The 26,092-nt window shown below is 39.6% G+C and overlaps 1 protein-coding gene across 1 annotated transcript in view; it reads left to right on the forward strand.

Annotated features, from left to right (window-relative positions):
- LOC111157822 (anoctamin 6) overlaps positions 1-26,092 on the forward strand; it is a 184,689-nt gene that overhangs the window by 121,823 nt on the left and 36,774 nt on the right. The window contains exons 5-11 of the mRNA XM_022519488.1: positions 405-470; positions 1,396-1,683; positions 1,893-2,006; positions 4,027-4,142; positions 10,131-10,265; positions 17,454-17,559; positions 21,615-21,675. Coding sequence (XP_022375196.1) covers positions 405-470; positions 1,396-1,683; positions 1,893-2,006; positions 4,027-4,142; positions 10,131-10,265; positions 17,454-17,559; positions 21,615-21,675 — 886 coding nt within the window. The remainder of the gene's footprint in view (positions 1-404; positions 471-1,395; positions 1,684-1,892; positions 2,007-4,026; positions 4,143-10,130; positions 10,266-17,453; positions 17,560-21,614; positions 21,676-26,092) is intronic.

The following is a 26,092-nucleotide window of genomic DNA, read 5'->3' on the forward strand; positions in this document are numbered from 1 at the left end:
GAATGCCAGATCTGGTAAATGACATCAGTGAATGGGACTCAGAAACCTCCTTTTTTGTGCCAGACTGCTTATAATTAAAAAAAAAAAAAAAAGTTTTGGAATTGAGTCAAAACCAGAGACTTTTATGCATCCCGAATGGCCAGAAACCCATGGAAACAACCAAGGCCTTTGAGAGTGCTAAGTGAATCCCAGTACACTCCATTGCATTTCATCGCAGGAATCCAACACACCCACAAATCACCCAACAGCGAGAGCACCTTGGTTGCTTACGTGCTATTTTGAGCAGATCTATCTTTTCATTAGATTCAAACTGGTTTGGTTTGGTTTGGTTTGTCTTAAAAAAGACTTTTTCTGTCCTTGGCCAAACTACAGGGTCTAACATATTTTCCAATTTCTTTTGACAGAGAAAAAGACGAGCATATGAATCTAACCTCATCTGTGATGGCCTGCATTTAGAAGCAACAAGATCGGTAAGTGTTGGATCCTTTCCAATTCCTGGCTGACTATTGCTCTTGGGAAGCTACATGTCATTTGGGATGCTAGACTGGCATTTGAAACTTGCAATTCTAGTGATGCCCTAGGCTGGGCGGAAAGGGGGGGGCATCCATCAAAATCTGCATTATAGAACGTATTTGTTTCTGATCAAAGTCAGCATACCTTTTTTAGTAGCCGAAGAATGTAATACTGAATGCATGTATAAATTATCGTTTTCTTCTTTTAAGAGCTTTTTAAAAAGATCTCTCATTTTACAAACAACAGCTTATAAAAATTAATGAATATAAGAATAACAAAAATAAAAATCCTCTATATTCTAATTATACATAAATAACCTTGTGGTCCCACTGAACTTTTTTATTCCTCAAAACATATCTGTTTTTCCCTTTCAAAAAGGGGGATTATTATTTCACAGTTTTATAATTTGCTTTTCTTTCTGCTAATATGTAGTAGATGCATTTCTATATTGATATCTTTTTCTTATGGACACATAACATGACATTTAACAGATATATAATATACTAATGAGTCCTGCTCTGGGTTAGAAATTTTAAAATTATCATTAAAATAACACGGCAGTGAATAGTCTAATGTTTTTATTTTTAGTCACCAATTTGGGTGGAGTGATAGGCAAATTAACAAGTTTGCTTTTCTTCATTTAAAATAATAGTAGTTTTCTGAAAGTATGAAAAGGACTTTAATTACTTGCTCAATAATTTGAACCAAGAAATTATCTTTAAGGCAAAAATATCTGATGGCATGCAAGTCTGTTTTATTTTATCTTCGTCTTTACCAGCGTCCTGTGTTTTGACTACCAGCAACGTAAGAACAATCCATATGTGTTTCAAAATTATGAAAATAATCAGTTTCCTGGTTTGTGTTTTTATTCTTGCATTGTAGGTTTTGGATGATAAGCTTGTGTTTGTAAAAGTACATGCCCCATGGGAGGTGTTATGTACGTACGCTGAGATAATGCACATCAAATTGCCTCTGAAACCCAATGATCTGAAAACCCGGTCCTCAGCCTTCGGTAATTTCAGCTGGTTTACCAAAGTCCTCCAAGTGGATGAAAGTATCATCAAGCCAGAGCAGGAGTTTTTCACTGCCCCATTTGAGAAGAACCGGATGAATGATTTTTATATTCAGGATAGAGATACTTTCTTCAATCCAGCCACCAGAAGCCGCATTGTAAGTCTAAACCAAATTTAGTTGCTGTCTTTGAGTAATTTGGAACCTGCTGCTTGAATAATTAGTGGTCTGGTGTGCTTGGTTTAGTTTTGTTTTTAAAAGCTGCCCCCCACCCCTCACTGAAAAGGAAGCTGGTTCCTGTTACAATAGTAACAATGGTTGGTTAGTTACACATTAATGCACTCATTCTGTTTTATAATTTTTTTTAGGTTTACTTCATCCTCTCTCGGGTCATGTATCAAGTAAGAGACAATGTTAAAAAGTTTGGAATTAACAAACTTGTCAGCTCTGGGATCTACAAAGCGGCTTTCCCTCTCCATGATGTAAGTCAAATGGCAAGAATGAAATAAAATACCCAAGGTGTACTTTACTGTGAATAGAGAAGGGCTAATCTTCTTAACCTTGAGTTTCTTCTTCCATAAAATGAAGATAGTCAATGACAAGGTTACAAGCTCATTGAGGGCAGGAACTGGGTTATTTTGGGCCATAGAGAAGGCCGTCAGTTTCAACAGTCAATGAACGGATGATGGAAACAGCAGCCATCTTGTAGTGCTCATATAGAGCTCTGCTGGTGAGCAGTTAAGAGCGTGGGCTCTGGGGCTTGCTCTCCCACTTTCGAGCTGGATGACCTCATAAAAGTCACTTAGCCTCTCAGTACCTCAATTTCCTCATCAATAAAATGGGGATAATTATCATACTTACGTCATAGAGTTATGCCATAGAGTTATGAGGGTTAATTAAATTAATCCCTGTCAAATGTTAGCACCATCCCTGGCATGTAGTATAAGCAATAGCTCTCTTTATAATTACTGACAGATGTTGTTATCAACTAGAAACGTATTGCTTCTTTTTAAGTAAAATACGTGTTAGATCTTCTCACTCATAATTTTCTAGAACACGGGCTTTTTCCCCCTAAAATACCATTTTCTTCCTGTGTCCTAGACTATCATAAGACTTTTACAAAGACATCTGTCAGAGTTCTCATCCCGATGGCAATACTGCAGGGTGTTGACATTTTTTAAGGACTCCGTTCTGAGATGACAGCAGCTCCTCAAATTCAAGAGCACTTCTGTGGCCGATAACATCTCTCATGAAATGAGAATTTTAAAATGTGACTGCTTCAGACCCTTAACGATTCCATAAATGCCGGGATATTATATCTAAGCTCTTTAGGTAAATTCTGTCATTGAAATAAATTAAATACTATATTATAGTGTGCTATAGCTTTGTCACATTCACTATCAATTTATCTGAATCTCTAAGACCAAGAAAGCCAAAAGTGAGATTGATCATTCTGCTGGGTAGTACGTGTATGTGTGGATGACGACGTTATTGAAGTGTACTGTAGATGATAATAAACTAGGATACAAAAGAGCTACTTGAGGCACATGTGTAAATAGAGAGCAGAGAGCTGAATGGAGTAGATTCTGAACTTCCTGGTGAAGAGACCCAATATGGCAGCCCAGCCTGAGGGTCCATGTGTTTTATATTTGTTAGCAAAATTAGTGAGTATAGCATGACACAAACTTTAGGGATACTTAAGAATTGCTGTCATGAATATTAATGTGGAATGCCAAAGTTCAATAGTATTCAGTTGGCATCCGCCCATGCCCAGTTCTTTCCTGCTAAAGCCTCTTTCAATTGCAGTGATCCCACATCCAGCCTAAGGAGTGATCTTGTGTGGCATTTGGAAGGGAAGTGAACGGAGGTCAGGACCTATATTAAGGCTTACCTGGTGATAATCTGGTTCTAGTACAGGAGGGAGAAAAACGAGTCAGATGGGAAGAGTGACTGAGTTTACGAAGAGGCAGAAACCTTTGTTTTCTGAGTAAACGAAGTATATAATATGTCATACTTCTTTGTTGTTCATATTCTGCATGTTGTCCCAGAGTAACTGCTGAACTGGGGGGACAAAGATGCCTGGGTTTTAGAATTGACCTTGGTACTAACCAGCTAAGGCCCTGGTTTCCCCCAGGCATCCAGGGAGGGTGTGGCTAGCAGGTGTTTCTCCAGTGTGGCTGTTTTGCACTTGAGCAGCCCAATTTTTAACTGTTTAGGAGTTGGTACGCTTGTGGGACGTAAGGCATCTCTGGGGCTCCCACCGGGTACCTGAAGTGTTCTCTAGGATTATAACAACCAAGTGTTCTTCCCCACCCACATTTGCAAGTGGCCGCAAGTGATTAATAATACCACTGGTTGAAATCACTAAGAATTAGATGATCCATCCATCCCTTCCAGCAAAGGAGAGCCCCCTATTCCTGTGAAGTACAAGTACCATATTGAATAAACAGGTCTGTGAACACCTAGTGCTTATATACTCGCTTGTTTGCTTCTGCTTCGTAGTGCACCTTCAACCATAAGTCCGAGGATGTCAGCTGCCCAAGTGAACGGTACCTTCTGTACAGGGAGTGGGCTCATCCACGAAGTATATACAAAAAGCAGCCCTTGGATCTTATCAGGTGAGGTGTATAGAGAGCATGCCAGTGGGAGGACTCAGGTTGCTCTCTGGCATCGAAGTGATAGTATTCGAAGAGGATTGCCACCCAGGGAAGCTCACCCAGACCCCTGAACATTGTCCACAGCTTTTTTTTTTTTTTTAAGATTGGTATTTATTTATTTATTTGACAGGCAGAGATCACAAGTAGGCAGAGAGGCAGGCAGGGTGGGGTGGGGGGGAAGCAGGCTCCCTGTTGAGCTGAGAGCCCGCTGCAGGACTCGATCCCAGAACCCTGGGATCATGATTTGAGCTGTAGGCAAAGGCTTTAACCCACTGAGCAACCCAGGCACCCCTGCCCACAGCTTTTTATTGAGGCTTTTTAGATAGGCATGAGTCACTGAATCATTGCCCTTGTGGCTCAGTCTCCAGCCCCTTCCTTTCCCAACATACTATGGCTCAAAGCCCCCCAGTCCTCCAGTCAAATGGTTGGTCTTCCTGGCCTGGCCAGTCTCCATCCTGAGTCATCCCATTAGCACAAACTAAGGGCCCTCCATGAGTCACCTCATTGGCATCGACTGTTGGGTGGGGTCCCAGGGGTTCTTCGTGAGTAACAAAGACACCCTTATCTTGGGAAATTTCAAAGGTTTAGAGGTTACCTCCCAAAATTGGGAATAAAGACTCACCATAGTCCTCATTACCTCATTACATTTAGCTTAAATTGTATGGTAAGAGATACAAGTTTTCACTGCTTGCCTGTAACTGCTGCTAGATACTGTTTCACTATATCTAACAAGGAGTGATGACTAGCTCAGCATTTATTTTCTGAAAACACCAAGGTCAGCTGCTCTTTAGAAACTTTTGTTGTTTGGGCAAGGCTGCTGGATAGAGAGACAGACAAAAAATAATGAAGAAACAAATAAAAATAAGCAGAGAAGTAAACAAAATTTCTGATTGAAATGAAGAAACACCATGATGAGTTGGGGTGAGGGGAAGGAAGTGAAGAAAGTTACGTTTGAGTGGGCAACATATGAACTAAGACCTGGATAGTGAAAAGGAGCCAGGATTTTGTGGATTAGAAAGAAGTCATTCTTGGACTGGGGCAGCTTGCACGATGGCCCATGAGGTACAGGGTCACTGGCAAGTGTGAGGAAATATTGAAGACCTGTGCTAAGGAGAGAAGAATGAGACACAGGTTAGAAGGGGGGTAGCTGGATCACGGAAAAGAGGTTAGATTTTAAGGACAGTGAAAAGCACTTGTGATGCTTTAAGTACTCCAATAATTTTATCTCATTCACACTTTGTAAAGATAATTTGGGGAATGGCTGACAGGGGCCCCAGGAAGCAGGGAGAGCAGGTAGGAGGCTGTCGGAGTGGCCAGAGGAGAACTCTTAGCAGCACAGTTGGAATGGGTGGTAGGGGAGTCCGTGGGACTTGGTTGTGGGTTGGATGTGGAGAGCGAGGAGGGAAGAGTCAGGTTCCCCCAGGTTGGCCTGGAGCCAAGTGCCTGTTTTTTCTACCTCACCTCAGTGCCCACTGACATGGGAAAACCATTTGACATTAAAAGTGAGAGTTTTAAAACATTGAAGAGTTTTTGTTTTGCTTTGTTTTACATTTTCTTATGGGAAATTTCAAACATATGCAAAAATAGAACAGTACAGCAAAACTGCCTATATCTGTCTCCCACCTCCAAAAATTATGAACTCCTCACTAATCCTGTTTCATTTTTCTCTCTAGCTCCTTCCCATCCCTTTCCATTGGAGCATTTTGAAGAAGACCCCAGATATCATTATATTTCATTAATATTTCATATATTTCATTCTCTTTTAAATGTAGTCTGAATACTTAAAATCATCAAAAAGCCATGTTCAGTTTTTCCTGATTATCACAAAAACTTTTTTTTTTTTTTAACAATTTTTAGTTCAGATCAGAGAACCAAACAAGGTCCAGATGGCACAATTAATGTATTTCTCAGTTGTCTTCTAATCTTTCCATTTCTTTCTTCCTGGTAACTGTGGAGGAGTTTCTCCATTCTCTATTTTACTGACTTCATTCTTCCTTGTGCTGGTGTTGGACTTGTTGCTGTGTCCTGTGTATTTGCTTTAGCTAAGTAATTTGTCCCTCATTTGAAAGTTTGATCTGATTGCAGTTCAGCTTTGTACAAGAATACTTAATATGTGGAGTTTCATACTTCTACCAGAAGCTACATAATGTACTATTTCTTCTGTGTGTGATGATAGCAACCATCAGTGATCATTGCTTAAAGTCATTTCATAAGGGATTTTATTTTGCTATTTCATTTGCTCATACTCTTCATTTCTTCATTTTTTAACTGGATTACAATCATAAAGAGGCATTTTCTCTCATTAACTCCAGATATTCTGTAGGATAAAATTTTAAAAGAGGGTGTTTGTACATATGTAAACATTTGAAGCTGATACTCACGTGTGATTTTCTTTTATGTTAAACCCAAACCATCTGATAGCAGGGTGTTGGGTTCTTCATCGTCCTTTATTGATTTTTTGGTAAAGAGAACAATTTCCCCACTATTTTAAGTATATTTCACTAAGGAAAATGTATTTTTTTTCTAACTATTCCCTGTCCCTGGTCCACATGTTCCTTTCCTTGCTTCCCACTAGTAACCCCTTGAGCCTTTGGGCTGTTAAACCTTCATCTGTGGGCCCCAGGGATTACCTGAAGGGAAAATCAGTTCTTTTCCAAAAAGCAAACCAGATAAACCAGAAAAAGTAACTAGGGGAAACAGATTTTTGCACAGGAAAAAAAAAAAAAAAAAGAAAAAGAAAAACTACCTCCCAAACTCCCATTTTTACCCTCAGAGTGAGAAAAGAAACTATGATATCCATAAGAAAGGACAGGAGTTCTATAAAAAAAGGATCATTCCATGGATAAAATGTGATTCTTAAAAATGTAATAGAACAGAAAAACCCTAATCATAGTATTAGAAAATAAAGTTGAAGAAATTGTACAGAACACAGAGCAAAAATATGAAGAGATAGAAAATAAAAACGACAGGAAGAAATAAAAATTAGAAGGTCTGTCTAGGAGATGCAATGAACAAATAGTAGGGTGCTAGGAATGAGAACAGAGACAACATAGGGAAGAAATCAGAGCAGTGTCTGAACCATATTGAAAAACAATAGAGAGCATGAGGGGTCCCTCGCGTCAAGCAGTGCTGTCAGGAATCAGGAAGACAGCCAAAGGAGATGAGCTGAGAACAGATAACACTAGAACATGCAGGTGGTACCAAGAACTGATGATTGGCAAAGCCAAGAGCTGATGGAAGAACCGGAAGAGGCCTGGGAAGGCTAAAGACTGATAAAACTCCTCTAAAAAGGGAGGACTTCCACAGCAAACTGTCAGATTCTCCAGATTCGGACTCTTCCTTGTCTGACCACATTTGAAAGGCAGCGGCCCCAGATTGGTCTCTGAACATAAGAGAGACCCTCCACTGCTTGAACATAATAAGCACTAAGTGCTGAGAGTGGACCCGGACTGGACTGAGTCCTCATCTCACCTGTATGGTTGGGGACTGACTGCATTTGGTTCATTAATTTCTTACCCTCATTGTATCTTGTTTGTTGTGTGACTTTGTATTGTATCTTGTCCTGTGTGGCGTGTATGAAGCCAGACCAAATGTGTAGGGAAGTGTCATTGAGTTTGGAGTCCCGAAGCTGTTACAGTTGTGCAAATCTTGCTTTATGAGTGAATAAAGCTGACATTGTGGAAAGACACAACTCGTACCTACACACCTTTATAGCGCACTCGGGACAGAAACTGAATGTGCTAGGTCTCCAGATGGAAGGAGCTTCCTGAGCGCTCAGAGGATGAAAATAGAGCAAGCCAGTCACCTCAGCATGTCATCAAGTCATGACAACATGGCACCTCAGGACACTGAAGACAAAAAGAAGATCCTGAGAACTTCCAGAAGGAGAAATAGAACCTCCAGAAGGAGAAACCTTCATTTGAAGGAGCAAGACTCAGAATAACACCAAACTCCTCAACGACAACACTGCAGGTAGAAGAAAAGAGAGCAATAACTTCAAATTTCCAAGGGATGTGATTTCTTACTTTCCAATTCCACAGATGGCCAAGCTATTTAAATAAGTGTGAGGAACTTTTGCCATTTAAATGTGCAAAGTAGTGGAGGTGTTGCTCCACGAAGGAAGAGGAAAACATGGCTTCAGTATACAGGGATTCCCAACGTGAGAGAAAAATGGAGAGATTCCAGGTGATAGCTCTGTGCAGGGCTAGAGAATCATTAATCTGGGTTGGAGAAGATCTGATGGGATTCATTCAAGGAGGTGAAATCAATAGACTACCTCATGTGTTTGAAAGTACTGAGAACATTACATGTTAGGTCAGAGTCTGGGGTTGAATTGTTGGTAAGCATACAGAAAACTAAGCGGTGAACCACCATGACAATTACTAGAACTTTCTGACCCCTTGCTGAGTATATACTTTTAACTTAGATCAAAAAGCTGAATTTTTAGAAATTGATGTTAAGAATTGGAATGTTCTTGGCAGAAAGAGAATGATCAGAATATCATATTTGAAAGAATTATTATATTTTATTCCCAGCCTTTCAGCAGGAACTTGGAGGCAGTTTTTGGTCTGGATTCAAAAATTCTTTCTGATCTTCTTGCCTCCAATATAATGTAGGTATCTCTGGAAACAATGAACTCCCTGTCATGCTAAGTATCCAAGCAGGAACTGCCTGACTAGCTCTAAATGAGGCAGAATATTTTTACTATTGGAGAGTTGGACCAGTAACCTCTAACATTCTTTCCAGTTTTAAGTGTGGCATTTCCAGTGTGGATGGTTGATAAGAACATATCAGAGAAAGCCTAACAGCCAAGATGTTGCAAACCCATTGCCAAGCTTTTCTTTCTCAATACTACCCTGAGCCTGTCATTGACCTACAGTTTATGAGTCAGACAGCAAAGCCCCAGTCACATAAAAATGCAACACTTGCAAGACGCCTGATTCCATGTCTGGGCCAGTCCTTCCTTACCCCCAGGGATTAGCCTACACCCAGGCCTACAACCTCTGAAGCTGACAGCGGGTTCAGCCCAGGGATGTTCCTGTCTGAAGGGAGTCTCCAGGGACTTCAGGCCTTCCTCAGAGCTTAGTCCCCACCAGGCTAAGCCCAAGGACCTCAACCCAGCCCCATACTACTGAGCCGGAAGTCTCATAGAGGTCTTTAAGGAAGCAGAGAGCTAAGTAAATTATAGTTTCTCTGGGCCAGTACTGAGCCGGGAGTGACTCAGTATCAACAACAGCAGCCCTCCCCTAACAGTCATCTCAGTGTGCTCTCCTCACCTCTCAACTCTTTCCTAGTCCTGAACTGCATCTGTCTCCCTTTCAGGAATAGTCTGGTGTAGCTTCCTGCCCTACCTCCTTTCTTCCAAAGGGGCCTTCTGGACTCTTCCCCTGATCAGTTTTCACAACTTAGAGAAAATGGAAGTGCTAGATGTAAGGAATACAGCCCAGTGGATTCCTCAGTCATTGTCAGTGACTTCTCATCCGTCCTTGTATTTGTGATTTACACTAGTTTATTTCTGATTTACATTACACTGGCTCCGAGGGAGTTCCCTGGACAAGCAAAAGCAAGTACCTGGGAGCAGATTGTTCGTGTTCATTTGTCTCATGCATGTTACAGTCTTTTGGAGAATGTATCAGATGTGTTCATGTTTACAAAGAATGATGGTGATGTATTCTATTTGGTTACTGCGTAGCATTTTTCTTTCCTTCGCCCTGTTCTAACTGACTTTGCTTCACCAGGCTTACCAGTGATCTGTAGTTCTAGGATATGTAAAATACTCGTTTCCTAGTGGAATTTGGGGTCTTTATGAAAAGGAACGTGTTTTAAGTGTGAATTGAGTAAGAGGTCTAAGTTTAAAGCCTCCAGTATTTAAAATCAGAAATTGAGGTTAGGATGAAGATGCAAAGTGGTTCGGTGTGTCTTCTAAAAACACTTTCTGTGTTTCTTCAGGAAATATTATGGAGAAAAGATTGGAATCTACTTTGCGTGGCTGGGCTACTATACTCAGATGCTCTTGCTGGCCGCAGTAGTAGGAGTGGCTTGCTTTCTCTATGGCTATTTTAATCAAAATAACTGTACGTGGAGGTGAGTTCTATTTATTCCTTGTTACTGTGATGAAAAATTTTGATGAGAGATTCAAAAATTCCCAAAATCAAAAATTTGAAAATTTTGATTATACATACAATTATTTTCAGGGTCTTAGACAGTTTTAGTAAAAAGAAGACTCATCACAGAACACTTACTGCCTTGGAAAATATATCCCTTTTGTCCTGAGTGTAATAACTAAGTGAAGTGGAAAAATTTTTTTTTTTAGATAATGCAGCCCAGTTTCTGACAGGAATATTACCCTTAGGAAACACTCCAATTTTTAAGACAATACTGTATTTGAAAAAGAAAGGCAGTCTAGAGGGAGGATTGTCCTTGAACTTCTGCTCCCCAGAGGAATGTTCTGCTCAGGCCTACAGATGGGAGCCAAGAGCAGCTCTGATTTCTTCAAGATTTCAGAAGCAAAACTTATAAAATTGGTATTTTTATGCTTTTAGAAATGACTTTTTAATATATATTAGGAAATTGGTGTTTAGAAATTCAAGTAAACAATACTTTTGTTTTTGTTCTACTTTTAAAAAATTAGGCCTTACAGTGTTATGGGAAAAAAAGTAAGTGATAAACAATTAGTTTGTGCTTGGTGTTAGAATTAAAATACCAGCTGCACTGTCTAAAGGGAAAAAGCATGGATGCCAGAACATTGAATTTCCCCAGCATTGTTCTGAATTGTCATTATGCCTCTGCTTTTGGTAGTGTCAACCTTTAGAAGGGCTGCCACACTGAAGCAGGCATTTTCTTGTGTTCACCTGGCCTCTCTCCAGCTGTGACAGCCAGATCAAAATTTCTGGGCACCAGCTATGAGCTAGCTGATGACCAGATTTTTCTAGCCCCAAGCATATCAGCCTCGCTCCCGAGGCAGGAAGCTTACATGGCAGCTCTGATGTATAGGCATAATTATCCATTCTATTTAACGGAGAATTCTGAGCATTTTGTACCCATTATGGCTTCTTAGCTAGAAAGCTGCAGATGGTCTTTGAAGTACTCTCTTCTCTTCACTGAAAATAAGAGTTCAGGGCCAGAGGCTGAATGTTGCTACCTTTTGCCTAAATTTGTCTCTCGCTTCTCCATTATTTTGTATACTGTTCCAACCAAAAAACCAAAAACCATAAAACAACATCTCAAAAATATATTTTAAAGTGCAAATAAGCATTTTTATAAGGTTCTTGCACCGTGGCTGTCCTCATTACAGGTCATTTTGTACAAACACCCTGACAGTCACGGCACATGTTTTCTACTATTTCACACAGATTAGTTTACAGAAATCTGGGGCAGGGTCTTGGGGATATACTCCCTGTGCTCAGAACTGTTGGGGCTTTAGTTACTTACATTAAGTATTTTAAAAATACATGCATTTAAATATTTTCAGTTAAGTTTATTACATGCTGAGTAGATTCAGGGTCTATGTAAGGTCTAAGGAATAATGATCCCTCACCAGTTTAAGGAAAACAACATTACTCTTACCTGAGAAATGCTTCCCTCAGTTGCATTCCCTCACTTTCCACTTTGGAAATCAGAACTACAGTAAATTTTGATTTTTTTTTTTTATCATTCCTTTAAATAGACTGTATATTTTTTTTAATCACATATATTTGTATCCCTATAAAATATATTTCATTTTGTGTGCTTTTGAAAATATGCATGTGTAAATGGATGTTACTATAGGTATTTCCTCTTTCTCAAAATCTTTTGTTTAAAGCTTATGTCCCCCTTTAAACATAACAGCTTTATTGAGATATTATTCAGGTACCATAAAGTGTGCCCTTTCACAGAGTACAGTTGAGTGGGTTGCCTTTTCACTTTCTTGATGGTGTCCTTTGAGACACAACAGTTTTTAATTTTAATGAAGCCTAGTTTACCTAATTTTTTTCTTTGATTACTTGTGCTTTTGGTATCATACCTTAGAAAGCATTTTTATACAGAGTCCTAAAGATTTTATCAGTGTTTACCATCTAAAAGTTTTATAGATTTAGATCTGTGATTCATTTTTTTACCAGGTATGTATCCAGGGGTCTCGGCACCATTATTGAAATATTTCCCTATAGGATTATCTGAGCACTGTTGTCAAAAGCCATTTGGCTAGAGGTGTAAGAGTTTTTTTATGGACTCTCAATTGTTTTCCATTGATCTCTATGTCTGCCCTTTGAGCAAATGCATACTATATTGATTACTGTAGCTTTGTTAGTAAGTTTTGAAGTTGAAAACTTCACACAACGTTTTCTTTTTCAAGATTGTTTTGGCCATTTTGGGTCCTTTGCATTCCATGTTAATTTTAGGATCAGCTTGTCCATTTCTGCAAAAAAGCCAGAATTGCATTAAATCTGCAGACCAATATTAAGACTTATAATCTATGAACACAGAATTTCTTCCCATTTATGTAGGTCATCTTAAATTTCTATTAATAAACTCTTCTGTAGTTCTCACTATTTAAATTTCACACTTCTTTTCTCAAATTAATTCTAAGTATTTTATTCTTTTTGATGCCATTATAAATGAAATTGCTTCCTTCATTTAATTTTTGGATTATTCATTGCTAGTGTATAGACATATAATTGCTTTTTGTGTATTGATTTTGTGTCTTATAACCTTGATGGGCTGGCTTATTAATTCTAATAGTTCTTTGATGCATTTCTTAGAATTTTAATCCAAACTGTCATGTCATCTCAAATAAAAGTAGTTTTACTTACTCCTTTCCAGTCTGGAGGCTTTTAATTTATTTTCCTTGTGTTGTTGCCATGATTAGACTCTCCAGTATAATATTAATCTTAAGAAGGAAACATTCAGTCTTTCACCAGTAAGGATAACATTTGCTATGGGTTTTTCATAAACCCATATCTATCGAGTTGAGAAGTTCCCTTCTATTCTGAGTTTTTATTTGTTACTCTGTTAAAATATTACATGAATTGATTTTTGTGTGTTGAACTATCCTTGCATTCTTGGATACATCCCACTTGATGATGATTCTTTCTATATGTTACTGGATTTGCTTTGCTAGTATTTTGTTGAGGAATTTTTTGCATCTGTATTCATAAGAGATAATGGTCTTTAGTTTTCCTCTGACATCTTGGTATGATTTTGGTATCCGTAACATTGGTCTCATAGAGTGAATTAGGAAGTGTTCCCACTTCTTTATTTTAAGAAGGGTTTGTGAAGCATTTGTGTCGGTTCTTTAAATGGTTGATAGAATTCCCTAGTGAAGCCATCTGGGCCTAGGCATTTCTTCATGGGAATTTATTTATTTATTTATTTATTTATTTTTAAAGATTTTATTTATTTATTTGACAGACAGAGATCACAAGTAGGCAGAGAGGCAGGCAGAGAGAGAGGAAGGGAAGCAGGCTCCCTGCTGAGCAGAGAGCCCAATGTGGGGCTAATTTTTTTTAATTACTAATTCAGTCTCTTTACTTGCTGTTGGTCCATTCAGATTTTCTATTTCTTCTTGAGTCAGCTTCAATTATTTACTTCTTTCTAGGAATTTATTTCATCTAGATTACTTAATTTGTTAGCATACAATTATCCATCGTATTCCCTGTAATCCTTTTTATTTTTTAAGGTCAATGACAGTGTCCCTCTTATCACTTCTGAGTTTAATAATTTGAAACTTTTTTTTACTTTTTCTCAATTAGTCTAGCTAATATTTGTCAATTTTGTTGATCTTTTCAAAGAACCAACTTTTGTTTTTGCTGATTTTTCTGTTTGTCTATTCTCTATTTCTTTTTTTTTTTTCCTTTTGCCTCTCATTTGAATGCTTAATTCATTTACATTTAATGTCATTTTTTTCCCTGTTTGGTCTTTTTTCCTCTATTCTTCTATTATGACTTTTTTTGTGTAAAACAGATATTTTCTAGTATACCATTTTAATTCCAGTTTGTCATTTCTTACTTTTTTGTTCTTGTTTTCTTAAGTGGTTGCCCTGGAGATTGTAATTAATATCTTGTTGTAAAGCAATTTCGTTCAGTTTTAATGCCAGCTTAATTTCCAGTGTTATGCAGAAACTTTACATCAGTACTGGTCTTTTCCCTTTGTGCTCTCATTCTCATGCAAATTACATCTTTATGCATTATAAGCCCATCAGCACAGTTTTATTTATTTATTTATTTTTAAAGATTTTATTTATTTATTTGAGAGAGAATGAGTGAGAGAGAGAGCCTGAGAGAGGAGACGGTCAGAGGGAGAAGCAGACTCCCCAAGGAGCTGGGATCCTGATGCGGGACTCCATCCTGGAAGTTCAGGATCATGATCTGAGCCGAAGGCAGTTGCTCAACCAACTGAGCCACCCAGGCGCCCAGCACAGTTTTATATTATTGTTTTATGTAGTTGTCTCTTACCTCAGAAGAAAATAATTACATACAAAAATATATTTATAATGTGTTATTTACCTGTGTAGTTACCTCTACCAAGTGCTCTTTATTTCTTTAGGTGAGTTTGAGTAACTGTCTAGTGTCCTTCGATTTAAGCCTGAAGGACTTTCTTATTGATTCTTGTGGAGCAGGTTGGCTAGCAACATGTTCTTTCAGGTTTTGTTTATCTAGGAATGTTTTAATTTCTCCTTTTTTTTTTTTTTCTTTTGAAGAACAGTTTTGGTAGATATAGAATGCTTGACTGACCCATCTTTTTCTTTCTTTCTTTTTTTTTTTTTTTTAAAGATTTTTATTTATTTATTTGATAGATGGCGAGAGAGGACAACAAGTAGGGGGAATGGGAGAGGCAGAAGCAGGCCTCCTGCTGTGTGACTTCACACAGTCATCACTGCTGTTTTTCATTTAGTTATTTTCCTGAACAAATTCTATAAAGTCTTTATTTTTGGTTGCATGTGACCATGAAGACTGTTTTCAGTAAGCTTAGTTGTCAGCTAATGATCGGACAGGATTTCTCTAAATGCTGGCAACCAGTCATTCTTGGAACTCTTGCCAAGTTGCTCTGTGTGTGTCTATGAGGAATGCCTGCAGCACTTTAGCAGGCCATTTGCCTGTCTTCCTGAGCCTCTACTTCCTGCTTATGCAGAAACTCAGAGCCACTCAGAGATGAGGAATTAAGGTTTCCTCAGGTCTTTCCTGGCCACCTGCACTATCCTACACATGCTCATGGCCTTCTACAATCCTAGGAATTTATTGGAGCTTTTTAAAGGCCCCTATCAGTATCTCATTCCCCAGTGTTTCCTTTTAAGTTTCTTGATCAGCATCTTGTTGGCCCCTCCTGGTATTGCACCACAGGCAGTTGTAACGTTAATAATTCCTCCTAATGCTTTCAGCAGACACTGTGGGGATAGGACCATTTGCACAGCACATATGAGCTCTGAGATGGGTCAAAAATGACAAATCCGGATAATGGAGCTTTTCCAGGGAGCTTTCAGACTAGTCGAATAGTGACAATTCTCCAGGGATGGGTTTTTGGTGGCTTAAGATCACTTCTGCCTCATTCAGTGGCTGCTAGGCTACCACGGTGGTGGGGCTGTTGTCTTTTAACCCCACCATTAGGCTTAGGACATGGGAATGGGAATAGGTCAAGTTAAAATGTCACAAAGCTCTCTATCTTTATGGAGATTTAGCTATTTTTACTACTCAGATTGCTGTAAGCCCTTGTTTCATTTCCAGAGTTCTACAGATGACTACAAAGGTTACTTTTCACAAATTTTGCCAGTGTTTTTATGGAAGACCAGTTTTCCCAAGGTCTTTACTCAGCTATTCTAGAAGTGTTTTCCCGGCCAGTTTGCTTTTAACTGAGTTATTTCCAAGGCTAATGAATTCTGCAACTCCAGAGCCATTAACATAGGAGTCCATCTGAGAGGCTCCGCGCCCCCCCCCCCCCACCAGGGAGCAGTCTGCACCCTGTTCTAAGTTTGTTGTTTTTTCCTTATTAATTTGTAGGAGTCCTTTGAATACTCTAGTGAATAGTCCTTTGTCATGGGTTTCATGTGTTGCAAAACTTCTACCAGTTTATGGCTATTTTTTCTTCTCATTTTATGGTCTTTTAATGAAGTTCTCACTTTTATAAGATTTTGAGTAAATCAATATTTTCCTTTGCTTTTTATTTCCTCATTAGTGGAGTTTCTCCTTACCCCAATGTTATCTAAATAGCCTCAACAAGTTCCTTCTGCTGCATTCCCATTTTCCACTTCGAGTTTGTTTGTATGTAATAGGCTTTAGGAGTTCAATTTCACATTTTTCCGTAAGGATATTCGATTGCAGCAAATGTCACTTCTCACTTTACTAATTTGCTGGACCAGCCCTATCCTAAGTCAGTTGCTGTATATGCAGAGGTCTCTTCATAAACTCTGTGTTTTTTCTTGCTCAGTTCCTTCTTCTGCCACCAACCTCTTGTTCTTGAGGAATGTCTTGAATGGTCTGACCATTTTGCTCTTTTATTGAATTTATGGCTCAAATGAAGGAGAAATGGCATCTTCATAGATTGATTCTTCCAAATTATGAATATGATAATGTATCCATTAGATCTGAACTCTTTCAGAACAGTTTTATCATTTCCTCTATAAAGCTTATGCATCTGAAATTTGATTTATTGCTAGGCTCTTTATTTTTCTTAAGCTATGGAAAATGGTATTTTAAAAAATTAATTTCTGGGGCGCCTGGGTGGCTCAGTGGGTTGAGGCCTCTGCCTTCGGCTCGGGTCATGGTCTCAGAGTCCTGGGATCGAGCCCCGCATCGGGCTCTCTGCTCGGCGGGGAGCCTGCTTCCTCCTCTCTCTCTGCCTGCCTCTCTGCCTACTTGTGATCTCTGTCTGTCAGATGGATGGATAAAATCTTAAAAAAAAAAAAAAAATTAATTTCTAATTATTGCAGATCTATAGGGGCACAATTCCTTTTTCTGACCCTGTGTGTATTTTGTCTATGGATCCTGTGTTCAGCATCCTGTCTTTGTTTCTCTTGACTTACTGTGCTGGCAAGGCCCCTCCGACTGGAAAGAAGTAGTGATAACAAGATACTTTACCCTGATCTAAAGGAAATACTTTAGCATTTTACCATTAAGTATCATTTTTTTTATAGGTTTTATGTAGCAAGGTTTTGTTAGGTTAAGGAGGTTCAATTCCTTTCCTAGTTTTATAAGAATTTAGTTATTTTCTTATCACAAATGGATGTGTGATTTTATGATGCTGCTAGAAACGAAGTCCTAGTCATTAAAACATTTTTAAATTTTATTTTTCTTTGTCCTTTAGCAAAGAAGTTTGTCATCCTGATATTGGTGGCAAGATCATCATGTGTCCTCAGTGTGATAAACATTGTTCATTCTGGAATCTCAATATTACTTGCGAGTCCTCAAAGGTAATTTTTGTTACTCCAAACATTTGCAAATAGTGAAAGATTTTTTTTTCTTCGAATAATTTTAGTACAGCCTGGAATTATTTTTTTTCTGCGAAATTCAGAAAGGTAATTTTCAAATAAACCTCCAAACATTCTGAAAGGTAGACATAGAATGTATGTGTTTATTCCTCTTGTACAAATAGTAAATTGAGATGAAAAGCCTTATCTAAAATCTTCAGGTGGGTCAGTAAAGAACTACAGAATTGAACTATTAGAGTATTTGAAATAATCAAAGCAGAAATCTCAAAACCAGCTTATCTCATGAATACTGTTTAATAGGTTTACTTACTATAAGTCTTTTCCTTATTTCAAGTGAGTAGAAACCTGATATTTGTACTTATGTTTTTCCACTTTTAAGGTGTGCTGAAACTATGTTTGGTTTTTTAAAAGCCTTGGTCATCAGATTTAGGCTGTGTCTATGAATATGCATAAGAAAGGCTTTGTATATAAATGATAATAGATATTCACTTTATCCCAGAACATTCCCAAAAAATACATCTGGCTCCCTTAAGCATGCTGATGATCTTGAGCTATATGACTTGTTACAACCCAGGAGGTTTAGGACAAGTACTGAGACAAGAGGTAGCTTACTGAAAGGCATGCCACAAACTCTGGCTGGAAAGAAAGGTGGTCATCTTACTTTGGAGAATTTTCCTGACAACTTTGACCTACTGTTTTCCCATGTTGTGATCTTTTCTCTGTCCCCTTGTTCCACCATGAAAGTTTAGGAATCTTTAAATGACTTTAGAATATTCTAACCTGCTCCATCTAAGTCTTATTTAAACCAAATACATTCCTCTTATAATGATGTTACTTAGAACTTATATTTTAAAAGATCCTTGAACTTATTACTTTTGACATAACAACCCTGTGAGGGAGGCGAAACAAGTACTCCCTCCATTTTACAGATTGAAACCCTGTGGGTCCGAGAGTTTAAATAATTTGCTCAAGGTCACCCACCTAGTAACTGATGAAGCCAGAAATCGACAGCCAATCTGTGTTTCTTGCCATTACTGTGTTCCTCACCAGCTGACGGTAGTAGCAGCCATTCACTCACAAATTGAGCACTGTGTGTGAAAAATGTTCTGCTACTTAATTAAGATGATTGCAGGATATTGTCAACACATGGATTTTTACTCTTAATTTATGAATTAAAGTAGATTTCATTGCCTCTCCCCCAGAAACCAACACAAATTCTAGACTATAAAAATCTGTCATAAATCACATAAAGTAAAGGACTGGAAACTAGCAGGAGGGAAGCTGCCTTCCAGTGATGTTGACTCATAAAGGTCACTAGTTAGTGCATATCCCTGGACGCTGGGGTTAAGGCAAATGCCAGTGATAATACCAGAGGCAAACTCTACTCCACAAACTGTAATTGGAAATTTCATTTTCCTTAAGAAATTCTCTCTTAAATACTAGACCCCCATCTCACCTCACAGTTCTTCTTTTCCACCGACCCATCCTTAAACATGTGACTTTCAAAGTATGTCCCTATCTACATTTTTTTTCACTGTTTTGGAAAAAATGAATCCTTTATCCTAATTTCCTAAAGACTCCTTTGAATCGTAGAGTGATTTATTCTTTCATATGCCTTCTTCCCTTTGTAAGAGAATTACATTTTAAAAAAATTTTAAAAAGGGGAAAAAGCAGCATTCCATGTCTTTCTGTTGGTTAATTCAATCATTTCTTCATTTATACATTTATGTATACATTTCTGCCTCTTTCTTTTGGAAAGAGAGTATTCACTGAAGGACATGAATGCTAAAAGGGTTAATAAAGTAGAAATAGAAAATCATGATCAAGGAAATGAGGGAACAGTTATGGAAATAATCAAGATTAATGTTGTTTTTGTGACTGAGCATTAAATAAGGTTCTTACTTTTTGACTGGCAAGATGAAAGGGAAATATAGTAACTTAAAATATTTTGTTCTCAAAAAACATTGTTATAAAATTTTGGTTTTATTCCTTTGGAGGAAGAAACACAACAAATGGTCACTTTCCTAGATTTTCATTGGTTCATCTGGTTTCCTGCATGTGCAGCCTTCTCTTTTCTTTCCTGTTCCCTGTGATTAGAGCAGGATGCTGAGTGGGGCTGCTCTCAGCTGTGTTTCCCAATCTCTGCCCTCCAGCCAAACAAACTAAGCTAAGTTTTTTACCAAGAAAGCCCCTTGCTCACCTTCTTCCCCAATTCCTGCTTATGGGGTACGTAGAGAAGCCAGCCATCTTGGTCTCTCTGCTGAGTCCTCAATCTTCATAAATGTGGCAAAAATGGTAACTTCCTCCAGACCACCTGACTCCATCTTGTAGGAGCTCAAGGCACATCCTTTACCTTGAGCCAGGCAACTGGGGTGATCTTGGCACTAGTGGTAAACCTGCTTTTTCTTGCTGCTCCTTTTTATTTTTTTGCTTTCACACTGATAGATAAGCATCCACTGGCTTTTTCTCAACATGGTAGGGCTAAGAATTCATAGGTAGGGTTTTTTCTTTCTAGAGTAGGTACTCAGGGGGGTCAGAGCAAGTAGGGAGGTATCAGATAGAGGCTTGCAATGATTCCTAGGAGAAGCGTTAGACAGAATTTTCAGTAATAGCATAATAACACATGGCACGGTTCTGCATAGGACTTTCCTTACAGTAATTTTCACTGAGGGATGAGGCATAACATTAAATGAAAGCTTTGGTTTCATAAGAGTCCAGGCTGGAAGATTTGAAATATTGGTCCATGGAATTCTAGGACTAGAGGATTAAGTGGGGGGCAGTATTCCCCAGACTGGCCACTCACTTATTAATTCTGTCTTCCTTGAGCTAATTTTTGAGAGAAATAGTTGGATCACAGTTTGGGATTGTATTTTCTGATCAGCTCCAGATAGAGGATTGAAGGGCACTTATATGCTTTGGAAAACACATATACAAGTGTTTTGTGGATATTCTTTTATGGCTAAGTGGATATTCTTTTATGAAAATAATATTTTCACATAGGTGAAAGTTTACCAAATTTATATCAGTATATAAAGGGTAACCAACAAAGTTACCTAAAACAAAAAGTTTTCTTTAGAAGCAACTTTGAATTTTTTTTAGCAATTGAAAAGTTTTTTTTTTATCCTATACCTTCTTTTTGTACACTGTCTTCTTTACTCTTTGTATGATCTGTGTGATCTATCATAAAGTTGATATTCTACATGTTTGCCACTTTTTCCAGTACCTTTATATTTTACAGATTTTTTTTTAGGATTTTTAAAATGCTCACTAGAGGAAAAATTAGTAACTAATTTAAAGATTTTCTGGGAATCCCAAATGGGAGATGAGAGATAGGTTATTTATATACTAGCAAAAAAATGAAATTTAGCAGAACTAGTGGATAAAAGCCTTCTTTGTACAGGTTGTGTCATTGATTCATTCATGGTTGTACCCATAGTAAGGTTAGCAACAGCCCCTGTCTTACCTAAGTTAATGGTAGCCTCTGTCATTAATGGTAGAAAAGCCATCACTGGGGTTTGGGGAAACAGAGCTCTCCTTGGGCAAAACCATCTCAGAATAAACCCCAGCCTTATGCTCTTCTTAGCAAGAAAAGCAGGAATTCAGTAACTTACCCTCTGCCCAGGATGAGATGATGATAAGATGCAAATTGTAAGTCCAAAAGTTGCTTAAAGTCCCTTGTATTTGTAGAGCTATAGTACTTACAAGTTCACTATGACAGCTTATAAGAAGAGCCCATCATTCAAAGGTCTGATAGAGACTTTAAACCGAATGGAATCTTGGCAGCTATGCCAATTGCTTTATCACGAAATGGAAGGATTCCATTGGAAAATGCACTGTGGTAAATACAGCACAGGCTGTTTGCTTTCAAAACAACAAGAAATCCCATCTCCAGATTTGTAGTAGATACGGTGATTGTTAAACTAGGTATCAGCTTTAAAAGAAATTCAGACTGTAGAATACACAAAATATTGCATATTTGCTAAATGCTAGTGAGTAGAAAACATGACTTAGTTATATGTCATTACTTTATTTTCCAGAAATTGTGCATCTTTGACAGTTTTGGAACCCTAGTGTTTGCAGTATTTATGGGAATATGGGGTAAGTTACTTTACTTTTTTTTTTTTTTCAGTTTACTTTTGCATCTTAACACTAAAAAAAAAACAAAAAACAAAAAAAACACTGGAGATCATACAATCAGCTAACTTAATACCATTTCATAGTTTGATATATGCTATCAAAGTAACCCAGTTTTAGGACTTTGGATTGCCTAAGCTTCAGCTCCCTTAGAACTCAATTTATAATCCGTAAGTCCATTTTATGAGTTACCACATAAAAAAAACTCCTTCAAAATATGGTTGCTTAAAACACACATTTATTATTTCTCATGACTCTCTGCATCAGCTGAGAGGTTCTCCAGTCATGTGCTGGCTCAGCTGATGTAGGCAGTGAGCCTGCAGCTTCACTGAGGGAGATGGTCTGGCGGTCGTCAGGCTGCTTTGGTCTACGGGGCTCACCTGGGCTGCCTCATCTTGCTTCTACATGATGCCCTGTCCTCCAGTGAGCTAGTCCAGGATTCTTCACATGGTGGCTTTAGGCTTCCAAAGAGAAGCAAGAGAGGACAAGCCCCAATGCGCAGTTTTTGAGCCTGCGTTTGCATCAAGTTTGTAAATGTCCCATCAGCCAAAGTAGGTCATGGCCAAGCCAGCAACAATGTGAGGAGGTGGGAGGACTACCCAGGGGCTTAGATGCAGGGAGGCATGGTTCATTGGGAGCCATTATTGTAACAGTCCCCACAGCTGTGGTCCACCTTGACTTACATGGGGTTGGGGTTCAGGTGAAGCCATACAGGAATTACAGGTAAGCTTTCTTCTTTATATTCTTTTATATGAGCAAGTATTTATTAAGTTATGTGTTATTCTTATAATAGTAAATAATAAATTCTGTTTAATAAGTAAAACAGGTATAGTCCTAAAAAATATATATATATATATATATTTTTTTTTAGATTTTATTTATTTGACAGAGTGAGAAAGGGAACACAAGCAAGGGGAGTAGGAGAGGGAGAAGCAGACTTCCCACAGAGCAGGGAACCTGATTCAGGGCTTGATCCCAGGACCCTGGGATCATGACCTGAGCGGAAGGCAGATGCTTAACAGCTGAGCCACCCAAGCACCCCCCAAAAATATAATTCGTATGTGGATGTTTCAACACTATAGTTATATTATTTACTTTGAATAGCATCAAAGATTTTACTTATTTATTTGACAGAGAGATCACAAGTAGGCAGAGAGGCAGGCAGAGAGAGGGTTGGGGAAGCAGGCTCCCCGCAGAGCAGAGAGCCCAATGCAGGACTTGATCCCAGGACCCTGAGATCATGACCTGAGCCAAAGGCAGAGGCTTAACCCACTGAGCCATCCAGATGCCCCTCCACCATTCATAGTCTAGTAGCATCTCTTTTGTCCCCAGATCTATTTGAGTATTTTTACTATGTTTCTGTTCCCTAGGAATTATAAAAGTTGAAGGTCGAAAACCTTTTGTAATAAATGTAGTACGTATCCTGTACTTACCTGAATAATGTCTACCCTTTCAGGCCCCGCCAGGCCACACATTCATACTGACTCAAGTCCTAAACACCAACCCAAGGCTAAAGTGCCAGTGCTTAGCATATACCCTTCTCCGTTCTGCTTGTTGCTTCGTACCTCCTTCTGCTGGATTCTCCCTGGCTCCAGGCTCTTGGTGGGATGGCTCCATTTTTAATGTTCACCTTTGAGTTCTAGGCTGGGCCTCATGATTTCCAGAAAAACACCAGATACTTGGCTTAGGGGGAGCTGGGGAATTGGGAGGGCAGTCCCCTAACCAGCTACACGTGGAGATCACCGAACTGCTTTTGCCGGTTAGTTCCAGAACTACACTTCTCCCGCTGCATGCACACCAGCCAAATAACAAAGCTCCTGCAACTGCCTCTGCCTCCATTCAGCCCTGCTTCTGGTTTAAGTGACACACACATGCGCCTGACGGGCATTTTATAAAATCACACCAGGAACCTGCACAGCAAGAGTCTGAAAAAATGTATTATTTTTTTTAACCTGGTCTTTTAGTGTAGAAGTTGGAATAAAGGCTGAGCAAGTTCATCTGCCCTACTCAGCTTTGTGACTAAAGAGGTCTGAATGGTTTCAAGGCCCAGTAAAGTAGCCTGGCTCTCCAGCAGCAAACTTAGAGCAGCTGGAACGCTACCATGGGCTCGTGTGTGCGCCTTGTCCTTGGACGGTGCTGGATATAACCACCCACGCTGTAGATGGCGGTCTTCTTCATGTGATGCAGCCTTCTTTTAGATGTAATGACACCATGATTGAGAGGACAAGCTGTTCTTGATTCCCAACGTCCCAGGCAGCTTTCCCTCTCCTCTCATTACATGTTGATGTAAGAGTCCTAACTGGGTCTCTCTAATCAACATGAGCCTCATGGTGTGTGGTTTGCCGGAGAACATAAGGGCAGTGCTCCCCACCAGAGCGGGGAAAGATCAAAAGACACAGAACAGGAAACTCCGGTCTGACATGGCACCCGGTCACCCAAGTTCCTGGTGCCCTCGGGGTGGGACACTGAGCCACGTGAGTCAGCAGTGATATTGTCCAGCAACATTCTAAAACCACGGGTGGTCATGATACACAACGTGCACCTAGCAAAGTAGTACCCAAGGTTTTGTAGACCTCCCCTTCCAATACCCCGTTATGCCTCGCAGCAGGAGGCTTGAGGAAGTACCCCGTGGTGAGTAAGCACAGCTTGGGCTCTGCAGCCAGAACGCCCGGCCTCCAACACTGTCATCTCGGGCAGGTGTTTAAACCTTTCTGTGCCTCCCTCTCTCTGTGTGTCTGAAATGAGGAGAGTAATTGCAGTTGCCGCTGAGGGGTGGGAGGGCTTTTATACAGATGATGCCATTAAGCTGGCAACAGCCCCGTGAGGTGGGTCCCCCTGCCCCTGTGTCGCAGAATGGGAAACAGCGGCTCAGCACGTTGGAACATGTCGACCAGGAGTCACATCTAATAATCGTTGGAACCAGGATTTGACCTCAATTCCAACACCCAGCTTATTTCTACTCTCACTCATCATTACTGGAAAATGAGTAAAGTCACAACCAAAGCTGCTGGGAAGTGAGTGCTTTATATTTCAGCTCTCTTGGCCATTGGGGAGTGCAGAGTTCCTGCTGCTCACAGCCCTGTCCCAGGAGGTCCTTCTGTGTCTCTGGCTGTCCTCAGGCAGTCGTCCTCAGGCGTTCTGCAGTATGGCTGGCCAGCCTCTCTCTACTCTCTCCTCCTGCAGTTCTCAACCCTGATAGTAGACCTTTTAAGCAAAAACAAAACACAGTGCTTATGCCTCATTCTAGTCTAGTAAAGTCAGAAACTCAGGAGTGTTGTCTGGGCTCAGTGTTTTGTTTTGTTTTTTTTTTTTAAAGCTCAAGTGCTTTTCATGTGCAGCCACACTGAGAACTATCCCTCTACACCTCATTTAATGATCTCATCTGCTCACAGCCTCAGTTAATGCTTTATAAAGTTTCCAGCTTAGCCTAGATTTTTCTCCCAAGTTCTAGATGTTTACCTACCTACTGGACGTCTCTCCTATGGCCCAGAGGCACCTGATTAGAACCAAACCTGTTGACTTCACTCCTATTACTGCCCTTATTGTGGATAATGACTCTAGAATTTAGGGCATCAGCTCACTTTAGCCAGAAACACGATTGGCATCCTAGACCTCTCCCTCCCCTTTACACCTCTGCATCTGACCATCCTACCTGCCAAACATGCTGTGTTCTCTCTCCTCCCCACCCAAGCAGCCTCATCATGTACCTGCTGGCAGGTCTCCCTGCCTCTAGTCTCTCTAGAACTCCTTCAGTGTCCCCTCTACCTTGAAGTTAAAAAGGGTCACTTAAGGCATGGAGTCCTTTGTGACGTGCCCCTGCTCTCTCTCCACCGGCTGCCCTACATTCCTCACGACACTGTACACTCACTTCCAGATATTTGCTGTTTCTGGAAAGTATCTGATTCTCTGGCTTCCTTGCCTTTGTATGTGTGGCTCCTTCAGGGGAGGTGACCTTAATGTCCCAACTTTACCTGATCAGCTCTAAGTCAGTCATCTGCAGTGGTCCCCTCCTCTGGGAGAACCTTGGCCCACGTTGGTCACATATTCTGGCTCTGCGCTCCCAGAGCCACCTGTGCTTACTTTGATGGGAACCCTCACTAGTCTGCTGTAGCTGTCATGTCACCATAATTCCTGCACATCTAGGAACTCCTTGAATCAGGCCTGTGTCTTTTCTCCTTATGGTCAGCACATAAAAGTACTTGGGTGTAGAACAGTGGTAAATCCAGAATTTTCTGTCTAGGAAAGGCATAGGGGTACCAGTCTGATTGAAAGAAGGGTTGAAGGGATTTACCCTCAGACTACATTTTCAATCACTACTTGATGTTGTTTCTATTTAGTATTTTAAGTTCCAAGCTTTGAAAGATAGTAAAGATTTTTTTTT

This window comes from Enhydra lutris, unplaced genomic scaffold (assembly GCF_002288905.1).
Source record: "Enhydra lutris kenyoni isolate GAN:26980312 unplaced genomic scaffold, ASM228890v2 scaffoldscaffold56, whole genome shotgun sequence".
Lineage (NCBI taxonomy): Eukaryota > Metazoa > Chordata > Mammalia > Carnivora > Mustelidae > Enhydra > Enhydra lutris.